Consider the following 17,735-nt stretch of genomic DNA (forward strand, 5'->3'; position numbering starts at 1 on the left):
TCAGCAAGTTTTCCATTTGTAAAGGGCATAACTCTAGAACGGTTATAGTGACACCACCAAAATTCAAACGCGATCTGTGTTTTGTGGTGGAAATAAGCATTGTGTATAAGTTTCATAACATTTGGTTGAGGCAAACTAAAGTTAGAGAACGGAAACCAACTTTGGGACGTACGGACGGACGGACGGACGTACAGACGGACAAGGGTAAAATTAAATGCCCCCTCCGCTACGGCGGAGGCATAAAAATATTTAACAATTTTACATCATTTGATTATGATTTATATTATTTATTATTACTGTTTTTGTGTAGCAGATGCATGCTTATGCTGCAAACTTTTCAGTGAACGAAATAATGTGTTTCGTGATATATACGGATTTTTGTTGAATCTGTAATAAAGAAAAGAGAAGTGGTCGGCAGTCCTTCACGTCACCTGAATCTGTTAAAATATCAAATATCCTATCGGCTAAATAACCAAGAATATCAGCATTTCCTCGAAGCTGTGAACTTTTAATACCAGATTTTATAAGTTTGTCAATAAAAACGTAGCAATATTCTGCCATGTGATGAATCTCAATGTAAACGGATACCATATTGTTCAGAAATTCCTTAATCTTTTCTTCCACATCTGAACAAATAGAAATATTATCTTCTGTGCCATCGAAAATTTGAAAATAGAGTGGTCCTTTTATTTTGGCAATTTTTTTACATTTAAATAGGATCTGACGTGAGCCTGATCTTAGTTGGCTTATTTTTAGTGGATGACGACCTTTTCGGTGATTAACGGCTTTCTTGTAATCTGCACTTCTATTTTTATTTGATACATCAGAATAACCATCCATTTCAGTATGTTGTAGAGTAGTTGTTCCTTTCTTGTCTCCATATGTTTCCTGATTGCATTTTTCACTCGGTGTATTATGGTTTGAATACGTGTTTAAACATCCCCAGCAGAAATCTGCTCCACATACACAACGCATAATGAAACAGCCACCAGTTTTCTCAACGAACCTTTTACACTTCGGACATGATTTCCCACGGACTGTTACAAATGATGTAGATAGGGTAATGTCGTCACCAAGCAGTTTTAATTTTTTCCAGTAGGCTGGTGCTTTATCACATGGAACAGGCCAATGCGGTGGTTGTAAGCATTGGAAGCAAATATGTGTACCACACTTACACGCAACATCCTTCGCTTTTTCAGGATTAGTTACTTTAATTACCCTACAACAGTTTGGATTAGGACACCATTTAGCATCAGAAGCCTGCAACTTTAGGTCATGATCACGTCGTTTTAATCCAAGTACTTCGAACACGTTAATAAATGTCAAAAGCACAGCGTCTGCGGCAATTTCTTTGCATCCATATTCTGGACAAGTTATATTGACAGAACCCATATTCATACGCGATCTGCAATGGTCTATCCAACATTGATCACAGAACCAATGGCCACATGATGAAAGAGCTGTTCCAGGTTTCCCACCTTCAGCTATAAAATCAAGGCAAATTCCACAATATTCTGTCGAAATACATCCAAAATCGTGTTCAACAACTGTTTCATTGTCTCTCAAACTGTTGTTGAAAATTTCTTTAAATAACGCTTTTCGAGTAACAAAAGATACGTCTTTCTTAATTTTCTGACACTTGTTCAAATTCTCAAAATTCATGGACGTACTTTCTTTCGGGGGTTGTTTTTCATTTTCTATAAATCCGTCAGTTGACATCATTTCTAGGAATGTCACAGCTCTGTGTAAAATATCTTCTACGCAACCGTTGTAATAGTCAAACATTGTCAAAATTCTGAATTTTTCTGTGTTTGTTCCAATATTAAGACATACTCTAAATACGCTGTGTATCTCTGTATTATTAACATCGTACTCATCATGTGAAAATACAACGCAGGAAGTAAGATCCCAATTTTTAAAGATTTCTGCTTTCAAACATCCGGAGTTTTTCAATCTCATTTTCATTCTGTCGCTGACATCGATTAGAAACTTTCGAGGTAAACAAGGGCATTCCACATAGCTTTTGCCATATCGTTCTTTCAGAAATACACACTCTAACTCACTTTTTGGAAGTAAGACAAAAACGGGCTCCATTATTTTTCTATTCTCATTTAAAGCCAAACTTGTAGGTTCTTCGATTTGTGGCGTTTCGTCTGCCGTAATCTTTGGTATATATATTAATCTATCTTTACATTCGAAAATCTGCTTTGAAATATACTTTCTGTTGTTTCTTTGACACAAACTTTGCATTAAAGCAGCATGTATCATGATATCTTCTAATAGTTCTGTGTTTGTTACGTCTTCTTTATTAGCGTTTTCGTACAGGTACGAGGAAGATTCATCGTCCAACTCCGTTTCCGTTTCAGATTCGTCGTCAGAGATATCTTCAAATGATTCGCAATATTCGTTGTAGTATTTACCAATACTGAGTTTCGCCCTCTGTCTCTTGCCTTTTGTCGTTCGGCCACGCCCATTTTCAGGTTTATCAATGTGATGTCCGACATATTTTGGATTGTGAACTACTGAACATGTTGATGGACAAGGGTAAACGACTTCAATCTGAAGGATATGTTGTGTACCTGTTTTGTCGTCTATTCTGCTTTGAGCTACGACTGATTCTCCGTCGAAATAAGTTTTTTTTTTACTTTCTATTTTCTTCGTATTTCCTTTTGACGAATAGTACCCGACAGTATGACTTTTCTTTGCAATGTCATGGGAGACAATTAACTTGACGTTTGATTTCAAGTCCTTGTAGCTTCCTGTCAAAATAGAATCTTTAAGCATGTCCGGAAGTTCCCATCTCCCCTTTTTATTGAGCGAATACAGCACATTATCTGTATTCATATTTAGATCCTCCAAAATGGTATCTTTCATTGCTGTTGGACTCCATGACTTTCTAAGAAGACAAGATCTCCTATTGTATGTACGATTAAACCTACAATGTAATATCAAAATTATCATTAAATGAAATTACAAAATTATTTCATTAAAGCAAGCCTGAATTTCTAGCACCATGCCCCCCCCCCCCCCCCCACACATGTTTTCTCCAACAATTTAGCATTATCATATAGTTACCTATGACTGACTGACTAACTGACTGATGGATGACTTTAAAGTCAAATTTATAACTTCTATGCTATTAAAGTAGTTGAAACACATTTTCGACCGTAACTCTAGCTTCAGAATTATAATTATAAACACATGATAAACATCTCGAAACCTTATTTTGGCATAAACATCTCTAGTAGTTTTTTAATAATACACCAGAGATTTTATCTGTAATGGCGTAAGACTAGTCTGAAGACAATCAAGTGTTTGCCTTGTGAACGAAAGGTTTGGAAATATGTTATTATAAGTTGACAAAATTCTCTCGATGATAATGATGTTTATACAAAAACATTCCAAATGGCAGCAAATATATATATATACATATGTAACAGTAAATTTGGTCCGGTAGTAAAATTTGTCCGCCAGACTTTTTCCCTAGTTAATCAAGTCCATGACCATTATCTTACTAGGAATTTAAGTCCCAGGACATATTTTACCAGGACAAATTTATCTCTTACACATACATTAAAATAACAATTAGAAAGAAAAAAAAAATAATAAACAATTTTAATATGGATAACAAAAATTATAGAAAGACACAGCTGGATACAAGTTTTGATTGTGGAGATCACGTGGATATTCTTATTTCGTGGGCAATGGAAAGAGGGTGGGTCTTTTTGACATGAGGAGCATATTATTTTGATAAACGATTTTATTTATTCGTTTTTTATATGATTCAGTTTAACTTCTCAGTTTTTTTTTTCGTAAACTGTATACACAACCCAATGAAATAACATGAAAAGCAGATTCATTTTTCATTGACTTACCTTGAATTGGATGCTCTGAGGGTGTTCCCAGAGTGGACACCCCTTTTGGAAATTTTCTGCACCATTGTCTCGTGGTTCAACGCCTTATCTGTTCTATTCTGTTGTTAAAATATGTAGTTGGTAGTTATCTAGCTATTTATACTATCGTTGTATTTCAAGCTTGTGATGTAATGTTTAATTCAGTGTTTTTTGATAGGACAAAAATTATGTAAATACCTTAAAATAGAACTTTGCTATAAATAGGTACGTACTCTGATTTCTCCATTGACCTAAGCTAAACATACGATGGATTCCGATGATAGTATCATGATATCGCCTAAGACCATTCAAAACGGAATAAAAAGAACGAAATATTGACTTTTGAATCCTTTGAATCGTTATTCACAACCGACTGTGACAATGTACTACAAACACTATTACATCGAATATCTATCAGTTACTTTCATAACTGGAAAATCGATCGTCATACATATATATACATCTTGAGAAGACAGGCCCTCGTCTCAGATTTTGTTTACCAATATATGTCCTATATGTATATACCTATATAAAAATGATTAAAAATTAGAGATTAAAAGGTGGTGATGAAAAATCCCGGTTTAACCCCATTGCCCTCTAAATCACAATCTTTTAATTATTTATGACGTTGGGTTACTGTCATTGACATATACCCCACATTTTTGTTTATTCATATTATCTAATTAGATGTGATTTTACAGGTCAGGAACTCTAGATTTTCTGACGTCAGTATATATTTGCATAGTAATTTCCCAAATAGAAGGTAAACATGACCTTGAAAAATTGACCAATCGACGCAATGAACTACAATGCATTGTGGGCTACTACGAGTTTACTACCACTTATAAAACGTGGAATTAGTGGGAAAACTGTCAACTTATATAGTGTCTGGGACTCTCTTAATAAATATTTTTGTTCAGCCAATGTATTAAATGTCACATATATAACATAATCTTCAATTTCCATGCTCAGATTAAAAAAATATTGTTTATTGGTTATACGATTCGACTTTCTTTTTCGCCTTGTAAAAGTAGTTGAACGGGTTTTGTCCATAGTTATGCATTGTACCTGTGCATTAGTTTCACGTGAAACAGTGAAATTTGCAATGAAGTGACCAATGTCCAGTATACAAAAAAAAAACAACATTTGAACTCTTTGAAACCTGTCAAAACGGTTTGAAGGAATGGGTTACACGCCTCTCTCTATATATATATGCTCTTTGATTTTTTTGTATCCTTTATAATGCCATTTAAAAACATTGCTGCTTCGAAAAACACAAAAATATGTGTTATAAAAAGTGGGGACGGTAAATAGCTGAACATATTTTGTACACTTTTGTCCGTAGAAAAAGTCCGTCTGTTGCCAATACTTTCGGTATGATATGTTTCACTTTTGTATCCACAACTCCGATCGACCTCCTTAACCACTTATCATAATGAAATGAATCCTCATATTCCTTACCATATAATGTCATTTTGCTCTTCATATTTTGTTTTTGGTCAAAACTATTTTTGGGATTTCTATTTCCTAAACATGAACGTTGCCATAATTGCTTTATATGGGGTACCCATATTTTATCTACAACTCCTCCTAAACCACTTATTATGATTTAATAAATCTTTCTAAGATTCTTTATCATATAAGGCCATTGTGCAACTCCTATTTGGTTTAGGGTTAAAGTACTTTATGGAATTCCATAGTAAATATTTCTTTTCAGATGATGGAAAACCAATCTTTCTGAAAGGTATTTGTAATTTTTTCTTAGAGACAACGTAATAAATACATACCCTTCCTCAATTTTAAGGAATTTTTTATTCATAAAAGTAGGTACAATATCATTACATTGATTCTGTGAAAAGCTGAAACATTTTAGTGACCCCAACCGATATTTGACACACTCTAAGTCTTCCCCTTTTTTGCAAACCCACTGAAAATCTAGAATCCCCCCCTTTTTAGCTCACCTGGCCCAAAGGGCCAAGTGAGCTTTTCTCATCACTGGGCGTCCGTCGTCCGTCGTCGTCCGTCGTAAGGTTAACTTTTACAAAAGTCATCTCCTCTGAAACTACTGGGTCAACTTGAATTTAACCAAACTTAACCACAATCATCACTAGGGTATCTAGTTTTTAAAATGTGTCCGATGACCCCGCCTGCCAACCAAGATGGCCGACATGGCTAAAAATAGAACATAAGTGTAAAATGCAGTTTTTGGCTTATATCGCTGAAACTAAAGCATTTAGAGCAAATCAGACATGGAGTAAAAATGTTCACCAGGTTAAGATCTATCTGCCCTGAAGTTTTCAGATGAATCAGACAACCCGTTGTTGGGTTGCTGCCCCATAATTAGTAATTTTAAGGAAATTTTGCAGTTTTTGGTTATTATCTTGAATATTATTATAGATAAAGATAAATTGTAAACAGCAATAATGTTCAGCAAAGTAAGATCTACAAATAAGTCAACATGACCAATATGGTCAATTGACCCCATAAGGAGTTATTGTCCTTTAAAGTCAAATTTAACAATTATTCGTTAATGTTTGTAATCTTTTACAAAAATCTTCTCTCCTGAAACAACTCAGACAATTTTAACCAAACTTGGCCACAATCATCACTAGGGTATCTAGTTTAAAAAATGTGTCCGATGACCCTGCCTGCCAACCAACATGTCAGACATGGCTAAACATAGAACTTAGGGGGAAAATGCAGTTTTTGACTTATATCTCTGAAACTAAAGCAAATGTATAACGGTTGCATTATTTCATGCATCAATTGTAAATAAAAATATCAGGTGAGCGACACAGGCTCCTTGGAGCCTCTAGTTTAACTATCTGAATGAAAGTTCATCTTATGGGTAATTATGTTTTTCACTGTTGTTTCGTTGTTGTCTTGTGAACGAATATCTGAAATCTTCCTTTAATCAACAATAATATTAATTGCTATATTTAGGGTAATTCAAACACTCGTTTCGTAGCATAGAAACAACTATTCGTTAATATGAGCATGGAACGAATACTTTATATCACGAACTATAAATGTAGATACAAAAGTTGAAAAAATAAGCTAAATTGTTATCCCGCAATGCATGAAAAAAAAGTGTTACATGTATTTCAGAAAATAACACGTGTTCTCGGTTGATCGTAAACACGTAGTAGTCCATCATGCATTGTTACCCATTTATTGGATTTGTCAGAAACCCAGGTAAAAAAAATTGCGTCATACGTAAATAATCAATTATATTTGCGAGGACATTAGTATGCTAATTTATGCATATCCATATGAGGTAGTGTTCCCGACCTGCTTTAATGCTATTCAGTTTAGTGCTCCTCTGATGTACAGTCGATTGTGCCAATTTTGTGTGTAGTATTGGTTAAAATACAGAGACTGTTCAGACATAAATGTTCAATTATTTAATCACCACACAACATGGATGTTTATAATCAAACCAACGATAATAGAAAAAAAACCTTCATGACTCTCCGAGATAACATTGGGGTTTACTTAAATTCGCTAAAACAAATCATTTATTATCTGTATATTACGACGATATATCAATAGAACGACATAACTGATTGTAATCAAACATATACATTTGTAGCTACTAGAAAATTGAGTAAAGAAAAAGAAAACCTGTAATGACCAATGCCATCAGAGACATATGAGAGATGGGGGCTATATTTGCCATACTAATATACTTATTTCATGTCGATATATCCTGGTATCAACATAATACAAAGGTTATAATTGTATAATATTTATTAAGTTACAAATTGACACTTCTTTGTGAAATATTTATTTCAGTTCATAAAGCAGCTTTGACGGTGAAGATGTCAGCCGTCCCGTCTTTTCCACTTAGTTCGTGCAATTCTTATAACTACCTGTACCAAGTATGATGTTCAATACTTAAACAACATCCTATCCTAAGCCAAAACTATCCGAGCATATATGATGATCGGAATACTAGAAGTTAATTTTTTCTAAAATTGACCAGTAGAGACATTTTTTCCTTTATACTGTAAATATTGACTTTTACTTCTTTTCCAAAGCGAAAATTATATAAATAACACCTACATGTAGCTGAGAGGGTGATAGAGCAGATTGTTACCCCGAGAAAACATTGTCTATCTAGGCGAAGTCAAGGTTGACAATGTTTTTTTTAAAGGGGAACATTCTGTCATTATTCATATATACATATTTATTGTCTTTTAAATTTGAAATTGAAAACTTTACTATGACGTCATGTACAAAACTATGGAAAGCCAACGGGGTCAAAATTCTTACTTCGTAACTTGTCAATTTGTAACTTGTATAACTGTGTGATTTGTCAATTTGTATATTGATGTTTTGTAACTTGTCGATTCGTAAATTGTCGATTTGTAAATTGTCAATTTGTATATTTATGTTTTGTAACTTGTAGATTCGTAAAATGTCGATTCGTAAATTGTCAATTTGTATATTGATGTTTTGTAACTTGTCGATTCGTAAAATGTCGATTTGTAAATTGTCATTGTTGTATTATGCTAACGATCATTATGACGACAGATGGCGCTCGGTTTCTTCTTCGGTGAATCAGCCTTCTGTAAGAAGAAGCACCTCCATATGGAGTAAATATATATACATAAGTAATTTAAATCAATCATATATGTACAGGAAATGCATCTAAAAGAAAACATTAGAATAATAACATTTTTATTTGTATATGGCATGTATACAGAACATTTTGTTTTCTGAAGACGACAGGTGGCCGTATCGTTCGAGAACGGAAACCATGCCAAGAAATCCTCGCTAAAAATTCCGGTGGACCTCCTACGGCACCTATTAGTAGTTAAAGATTTGATTTCATTCAACAAATTAATTTATGACCTGCAAGTACGTGTCGCTTAGAACACGGCCATATACCAAATGGTCAATATTAATCATCCATGTAATTTGCTCTATGGGATGTTTGCAAAATTTCAACGGAGGCAATTTCTTGGCATGACGAGACAGCATCTCAGCGATAAAAGAATATGTTTGAAAGAACTATGCACTTGGCTACCTTTTTTTCTTCAATTCGTTTTTAAAACGTCTTGGCTTCTTCAACTTGAATAATAGAAAATAAAACTATATATCAAACGAAAACTGGATAAAGTGAGAAACAAGTTTCTTTCATTAGTGAAAATTACTGCTTCATTGCTTATCTCAGAGTTCGAACCCTACACGTGGTAGCTTGGTTCGACTCCAATCTTAATTGACTAGGATTGACAGTTTCCTTGCCGAAGGTCAGTGGTTCTCTCCGGGCGTCCCAGCTTTCTACACACAAAAAAAAGCTGGTCACCATGAAATAGAAAATAATGATAAAAGTGGCGTTAAAGACCACCAATGAATACATCAATCATTGTATATCTTAGACGTTTCAAACACATCTCGTAGTTTTTTTAAACACGAATCTATTTTTTTTAAATTGAATTTGACAATAGCAATTTTCCCGCATCGTATAATGGTGAATCCGGATAACACTGTAATATGTGCCGTTGGACATGAAAAAGCTTAACCTCTTATAATTTTGAATAACTAGGAGAATAGATGAATTTTAAAGCAGAAATATTTTAAATATTTGTCAGCTATTTTAGGGGAAAGCAAAAAGTATTGAGCAGATAGTTAAGATTTCCGAGGTTAAGGCAACATTAAAGGGACCTGTCTTTAAAGGTTGGTGTGTCCATCATATTACATATGTGGCAACCTTTTGTTTAAGGCTTAAAACAAATTAAACTTTTAAAAGTTATTCAAGTTCCATTACTAACTTAATGTTGACACCTTATAATGTAGAATATCTATTTTAAACAGAAAAGGGTAATTTCTATGTCAAAAGATTGCAAAATTTCTGAGAATGAATAGAACAGTCCCTATTCGAATGCAGCATTCGCTAACTTAGTAGACATGTCTTTGACAAGCAATACTTTGAACCACTGACAGTGTCTTTAACGATCCCATGCGCAAAAATGACAAAATTAAAAAAACAGAGTATTGTCCCTGCTAAACTGAAGAGTGTAGGTTTCAGCTGGAGAGTTCCCGATGAAGACATTTTTTTTTTTCAGTTAAAAAATTTGAGGTACACAGTCTACAAAATGAAACAAAAGTTGAAAATATGATGCTCGTCTTGGCGTATACTCAAAAATGTACTTATTTGGGACTGCTTAGACATGAAATGATGTCACAAGACACATGCGACCAGTCACGGCTTTTATAGAACGAGTTGCCCTCAATCATACACCTTTGACACATAGTCCCACAATGCCCTAATGTTCTAAAGCATAATAAAAAATATCTTAAAATCCACTATAAAAGAAATAACATAACTAATAATTTTAAACATAAAATTTTATATGAAAAAAAACCCCACAGATATTAAAGTTTACATTCATTACAAATGACAGGAACTATATTTGTAGACAATCGATTACGAGCGACCAAACAGGTCATTTTTGAAAATCAGATCATTTCGTTTTTTTCTATTTAGTTCTTTGGGTCTCTTTTTTGCTTTTTTTTCACTTTATTATTCATGACATGAAAGTTTTAACCTTAACTTCATGTTCTAAAACATATACGTGTGCATTGTGCTTCAATGAAAAAATATGGGGTAAACGTCAATGAGACAGCCACCTAGTGACAGAAATAACCAAAAGACATGTGCTCGGTTTGACGGTAAACCAGATATATGCGAGATTCCCTCACGTGATAAAGGAAGAAAGATCATTCACAATTTGTCTTACATTTGTTTTTCTCTCTTTTAATTAAATAAAAAAAAAAAAACTTTCGAATGTTGAGTTCATAAGATAAAAATATTCCCTGTGGAACCCCCCCCCCCCTTTCTTTTTTTTGGTGCTCTCCAATTTCAACCCCCAAATAAGGCTTTCCAATCTAATTAAAATTAAAATCTTGCTTTCTAACCAATCTATTCATGTACCGGACCGGGAACTTTCTTTATTTAATAAGAAAATCTACAGTGCCGTTATATAAATGCATGTTGTCTGCTTGGAGTACCCGCCCGAAAAGAAAGAAATAGCCTAACTCCAAGATACTACATTCCTGCATCACGTGATTTTTGCCACGTGGAGCTTACATTAGAATGAATACCGAATATGGAAAGTGAAACTACAGTTCAAAACATAAAGTCCGAAGGCACATAGAAGAAAAAGAAGGATTTTTTTTTTGCAAAGGGTGCCGGGGTAATCTTCTCTGTGTTCATAATATACACGAAATATTTGCCACAGCCCCTTGTCTGTTCTATAAATTGTAATCCTGAGTTTTCTGTCTGTTACTGACGAGACAGCATCTCAGCGATAAAAGAATATGTTTGAAAGAACTATGCACTTGGCTACCTTTTTTTCTTCAATTCGTTTTTAAAACGTCTTGGCTTCTTCAACTTGAATAATAGAAAATAAAACTATATATCAAACGAAAACTGGATAAAGTGAGAAACAAGTTTCTTTCATTAGTGAAAATTACTGCTTCATTGCTTATCTCAGAGTTCGAACCCTACACGTGGTAGCTTGGTTCGACTCCAATCTTAATTGACTAGGATTGACAGTTTCCTTGCCGAAGGTCAGTGGTTCTCTCCGGGCGTCCCAGCTTTCTACACACAAAAAAAGCTGGTCACCATGAAATAGAAAATAATGATAAAAGTGGCGTTAAAGACCACCAATGAATACATCAATCATTGTATATCTTAGACGTTTCAAACACATCTCGTAGTTTTTTTAAACACGAATCTATTTTTTTTAAATTGAATTTGACAATAGCAATTTTCCCGCATCGTATAATGGTGAATCCGGATAACACTGTAATATGTGCCGTTGGACATGAAAAAGCTTAACCTCTTATAATTTTGAATAACTAGGAGAATAGATGAATTTTAAAGCAGAACTATTTTAAATATTTGTCAGCTATTTTAGGGGAAAGCAAAAAGTATTGAGCAGATAGTTAAGATTTCCGAGGTTAAGGCAACATTAAAGGGACCTGTCTTTAAAGGTTGGTGTGTCCATCATATTACATATGTGGCAACCTTTTGTTTAAGGCTTAAAACAAATTAAACTTTTAAAAGTTATTCAAGTTCCATTACTAACTTAATGTTGACACCTTATAATGTAGAATATCTATTTTAAACAGAAAAGGGTAATTTCTATGTCAAAAGATTGCAAAATTTCTGAGAATGAATAGAACAGTCCCTATTCGAATGCAGCATTCGCTAACTTAGTAGACATGTCTTTGACAAGCAATACTTTGAACCACTGACAGTGTCTTTAACGATCCCATGCGCAAAAATGACAAAATTAAAAAAACAGAGTATTGTCCCTGCTAAACTGAAGAGTGTAGGTTTCAGCTGGAGAGTTCCCGATGAAGACATTTTTTTTTTTCAGTTAAAAAATTTGAGGTACACAGTCTACAAAATGAAACAAAAGTTGAAAATATGATGCTCGTCTTGGCGTATACTCAAAAATGTACTTATTTGGGACTGCTTAGACATGAAATGATGTCACAAGACACATGCGACCAGTCACGGCTTTTATAGAACGAGTTGCCCTCAATCATACACCTTTGACACATAGTCCCACAATGCCCTAATGTTCTAAAGCATAATAAAAAATATCTTAAAATCCACTATAAAAGAAATAACATAACTAATAATTTTAAACATAAAATTTTATATGAAAAAAAACCCACAGATATTAAAGTTTACATTCATTACAAATGACAGGAACTATATTTGTAGACAATCGATTACGAGCGACCAAACAGGTCATTTTTGAAAATCAGATCATTTCGTCTTTTTCTATTTAGTTCTTTGGGTCTCTTTTTTGCTTTTTTTTCACTTTATTATTCATGACATGAAAGTTTTAACCTTAACTTCATGTTCTAAAACATATACGTGTGCATTGTGCTTCAATGAAAAAATATGGGGTAAACGTCAATGAGACAGCCACCTAGTGACAGAAATAACCAAAAGACATGTGCTCGGTTTGACGGTAAACCAGATATATGCGAGATTCCCTCACGTGATAAAGGAAGAAAGATCATTCACAATTTGTCTTACATTTGTTTTTCTCTCTTTTAATTAAATAAAAAAAAAAACTTTCGAATGTTGAGTTCATAAGATAAAAATATTCCCTGTGGAACCCCCCCCCCCCCCCCCTTTCTTTTTTTGGTGCTCTCCAATTTCAACCCCCAAATAAGGCTTTCCAATCTAATTAAAATTAAAATCTTGCTTTCTAACCAATCTATTCATGTACCGGACCGGGAACTTTCTTTATTTAATAAGAAAATCTACAGTGCCGTTATATAAATGCATGTTGTCTGCTTGGAGTCCCCGCCCGAAAAGAAAGAAATAGCCTAACTCCAAGATACTACATTCCTGCATCACGTGATTTGTGCCACGTGGAGCTTACATTAGAATGAATACCGAATATGGAAAGTGAAACTACAGTTCAAAACATAAAGTCCGAAGGCACATAGAAGAAAAAGAAGGATTTTTTTTTGCAAAGGGTGCCGGGGTAATCTTCTCTGTGTTCATAATATACACGAAATATTTGCCACAGCCCCTTGTCTGTTCTATAAATTGTAATCCTGAGTTTTCTGTCTGTTACTGACGAGACAGCATCTCAGCGATAAAAGAATATGTTTGAAAGAACTATACACTTGGCTACCTTTTTTTCTTCAATTCGTTTTTAAAACGTTTTGGCTTCTTCAACTTGAATAATAGAAAATAAAACTATATATCAAACGAAAACTGGATAAAGTGAGAAACAAGTTTCTTTCATTAGTGAAAATTACTGCTTCATTGCTTATCTCAGAGTTCGAACCCTACACGTGGTAGCTTGGTTCGACTCCAATCTTAATTGACTAGGATTGACAGTTTCCTTGCCGAAGGTCAGTGGTTCTCTCCGGGCGTCCCAGCTTTCTACACACACAAAAAGCTGGTCACCATGAAATAGAAAATAATGATAAAAGTGGCGTTAAAGACCACCAATGAATACATCAATCATTGTATATCTTAGACGTTTCAAACACATCTCGTAGTTTTTTTAAACACGAATCTATTTTTTTTAAATTGAATTTGACAATAGCAATTTTCCCGCATCGTATAATGGTGAATCCGGATAACACTGTAATATGTGCCGTTGGACATGAAAAAGCTTAACCTCTTATAATTTTGAATAACTAGGAGAATAGATGAATTTTAAAGCAGAACTATTTTAAATATTTGTCAGCTATTTTAGGGGAAAGCAAAAAGTATTGAGCAGATAGTTAAGATTTCCGAGGTTAAGGCAACATTAAAGGGACCTGTCTTTAAAGGTTGGTGTGTCCATCATATTACATATGTGGCAACCTTTTGTTTAAGGCTTAAAACAAATTAAACTTTTAAAAGTTATTCAAGTTCCATTACTAACTTAATGTTGACACCTTATAATGTAGAATATCTATTTTAAACAGAAAAGGGTAATTTCTATGTCAAAAGATTGCAAAATTTCTGAGAATGAATAGAACAGTCCCTATTCGAATGCAGCATTCGCTAACTTAGTAGACATGTCTTTGACAAGCAATACTTTGAACCACTGACAGTGTCTTTAACGATCCCATGCGCAAAAATGACAAAATTAAAAAAACAGAGTATTGTCCCTGCTAAACTGAAGAGTGTAGGTTTCAGCTGGAGAGTTCCCGATGAAGACATTTTTTTTTTTCAGTTAAAAAATTTGAGGTACACAGTCTACAAAATGAAACAAAAGTTGAAAATATGATGCTCGTCTTGGCGTATACTCAAAAATGTACTTATTTGGGACTGCTTAGACATGAAATGATGTCACAAGACACATGCGACCAGTCACGGCTTTTATAGAACGAGTTGCCCTCAATCATACACCTTTGACACATAGTCCCACAATGCCCTAATGTTCTAAAGCATAATAAAAAATATCTTAAAATCCACTATAAAAGAAATAACATAACTAATAATTTTAAACATAAAATTTTATATGAAAAAAAACCCACAGATATTAAAGTTTACATTCATTACAAATGACAGGAACTATATTTGTAGACAATCGATTACGAGCGACCAAACAGGTCATTTTTGAAAATCAGATCATTTCGTCTTTTTCTATTTAGTTCTTTGGGTCTCTTTTTTGCTTTTTTTTCACTTTATTATTCATGACATGAAAGTTTTAACCTTAACTTCATGTTCTAAAACATATACGTGTGCATTGTGCTTCAATGAAAAAATATGGGGTAAACGTCAATGAGACAGCCACCTAGTGACAGAAATAACCAAAAGACATGTGCTCGGTTTGACGGTAAACCAGATATATGCGAGATTCCCTCACGTGATAAAGGAAGAAAGATCATTCACAATTTGTCTTACATTTGTTTTTCTCTCTTTTAATTAAATAAAAAAAAAAACTTTCGAATGTTGAGTTCATAAGATAAAAATATTCCCTGTGGAACCCCCCCCCCCCCCCCTTTCTTTTTTTGGTGCTCTCCAATTTCAACCCCCAAATAAGGCTTTCCAATCTAATTAAAATTAAAATCTTGCTTTCTAACCAATCTATTCATGTACCGGACCGGGAACTTTCTTTATTTAATAAGAAAATCTACAGTGCCGTTATATAAATGCATGTTGTCTGCTTGGAGTCCCCGCCCGAAAAGAAAGAAATAGCCTAACTCCAAGATACTACATTCCTGCATCACGTGATTTGTGCCACGTGGAGCTTACATTAGAATGAATACCGAATATGGAAAGTGAAACTACAGTTCAAAACATAAAGTCCGAAGGCACATAGAAGAAAAAGAAGGATTTTTTTTTGCAAAGGGTGCCGGGGTAATCTTCTCTGTGTTCATAATATACACGAAATATTTGCCACAGCCCCTTGTCTGTTCTATAAATTGTAATCCTGAGTTTTCTGTCTGTTACTGACGAGACAGCATCTCAGCGATAAAAGAATATGTTTGAAAGAACTATACACTTGGCTACCTTTTTTTCTTCAATTCGTTTTTAAAACGTTTTGGCTTCTTCAACTTGAATAATAGAAAATAAAACTATATATCAAACGAAAACTGGATAAAGTGAGAAACAAGTTTCTTTCATTAGTGAAAATTACTGCTTCATTGCTTATCTCAGAGTTCGAACCCTACACGTGGTAGCTTGGTTCGACTCCAATCTTAATTGACTAGGATTGACAGTTTCCTTGCCGAAGGTCAGTGGTTCTCTCCGGGCGTCCCAGCTTTCTACACACACAAAAAGCTGGTCACCATGAAATAGAAAATAATGATAAAAGTGGCGTTAAAGACCACCAATGAATACATCAATCATTGTATATCTTAGACGTTTCAAACACATCTCGTAGTTTTTTTAAACACGAATCTATTTTTTTTAAATTGAATTTGACAATAGCAATTTTCCCGCATCGTATAATGGTGAATCCGGATAACACTGTAATATGTGCCGTTGGACATGAAAAAGCTTAACCTCTTATAATTTTGAATAACTAGGAGAATAGATGAATTTTAAAGCAGAACTATTTTAAATATTTGTCAGCTATTTTAGGGGAAAGCAAAAAGTATTGAGCAGATAGTTAAGATTTCCGAGGTTAAGGCAACATTAAAGGGACCTGTCTTTAAAGGTTGGTGTGTCCATCATATTACATATGTGGCAACCTTTTGTTTAAGGCTTAAAACAAATTAAACTTTTAAAAGTTATTCAAGTTCCATTACTAACTTAATGTTGACACCTTATAATGTAGAATATCTATTTTAAACAGAAAAGGGTAATTTCTATGTCAAAAGATTGCAAAATTTCTGAGAATGAATAGAACAGTCCCTATTCGAATGCAGCATTCGCTAACTTAGTAGACATGTCTTTGACAAGCAATACTTTGAACCACTGACAGTGTCTTTAACGATCCCATGCGCAAAAATGACAAAATTAAAAAAACAGAGTATTGTCCCTGCTAAACTGAAGAGTGTAGGTTTCAGCTGGAGAGTTCCCGATGAAGACATTTTTTTTTTTCAGTTAAAAAATTTGAGGTACACAGTCTACAAAATGAAACAAAAGTTGAAAATATGATGCTCGTCTTGGCGTATACTCAAAAATGTACTTATTTGGGACTGCTTAGACATGAAATGATGTCACAAGACACATGCGACCAGTCACGGCTTTTATAGAACGAGTTGCCCTCAATCATACACCTTTGACACATAGTCCCACAATGCCCTAATGTTCTAAAGCATAATAAAAAATATCTTAAAATCCACTATAAAAGAAATAACATAACTAATAATTTTAAACATAAAATTTTATATGAAAAAAAACCCACAGATATTAAAGTTTACATTCATTACAAATGACAGGAACTATATTTGTAGACAATCGATTACGAGCGACCAAACAGGTCATTTTTGAAAATCAGATCATTTCGTCTTTTTCTATTTAGTTCTTTGGGTCTCTTTTTTGCTTTTTTTTCACTTTATTATTCATGACATGAAAGTTTTAACCTTAACTTCATGTTCTAAAACATATACGTGTGCATTGTGCTTCAATGAAAAAATATGGGGTAAACGTCAATGAGACAGCCACCTAGTGACAGAAATAACCAAAAGACATGTGCTCGGTTTGACGGTAAACCAGATATATGCGAGATTCCCTCACGTGATAAAGGAAGAAAGATCATTCACAATTTGTCTTACATTTGTTTTTCTCTCTTTTAATTAAATAAAAAAAAAAACTTTCGAATGTTGAGTTCATAAGATAAAAATATTCCCTGTGGAACCCCCCCCCCCCCCCCCTTTCTTTTTTTGGTGCTCTCCAATTTCAACCCC

At 34.0% G+C, this 17,735-nt stretch overlaps 1 protein-coding gene across 1 annotated transcript; it reads right to left on the minus strand.

Moving 5' to 3' along the window:
• Positions 1-264: 264 nt before the first annotated feature.
• Positions 265-4,045, minus strand: LOC127723514 (uncharacterized). The gene is made up of 2 exons (XM_052230148.1): positions 3,876-4,045; positions 265-2,935 (listed from the first exon to the last, which is right to left on the minus strand). The coding sequence occupies exons 1-2, from the start codon at positions 3,938-3,940 to the stop codon at positions 322-324; spliced, it is 2,679 nt and encodes an 892-aa protein (XP_052086108.1). The 5' UTR covers positions 3,941-4,045; the 3' UTR covers positions 265-321.
• Positions 4,046-17,735: the final 13,690 nt, after the last annotated feature.

The sequence above is a fragment of the Mytilus californianus genome, unplaced genomic scaffold (assembly GCF_021869535.1).
Source record: "Mytilus californianus isolate M0D057914Y unplaced genomic scaffold, xbMytCali1.0.p SCAF_13, whole genome shotgun sequence".
Classification (NCBI taxonomy): domain Eukaryota; kingdom Metazoa; phylum Mollusca; class Bivalvia; order Mytilida; family Mytilidae; genus Mytilus; species Mytilus californianus.

Coding starts and splice junctions, on each gene's coding strand:
- LOC127723514 (XM_052230148.1), bottom strand. CDS start 3,940: ATGGTGCAGAAAATTTCCAAAAGGGGTGTCCACTCTGGGAACACCCTC. Junction 2,936..3,875: donor CTCAGAGCATCCAATTCAAG/GTAAGTCAATGA, acceptor ATTACATTGTAG/GTTTAATCGTACATACAATA.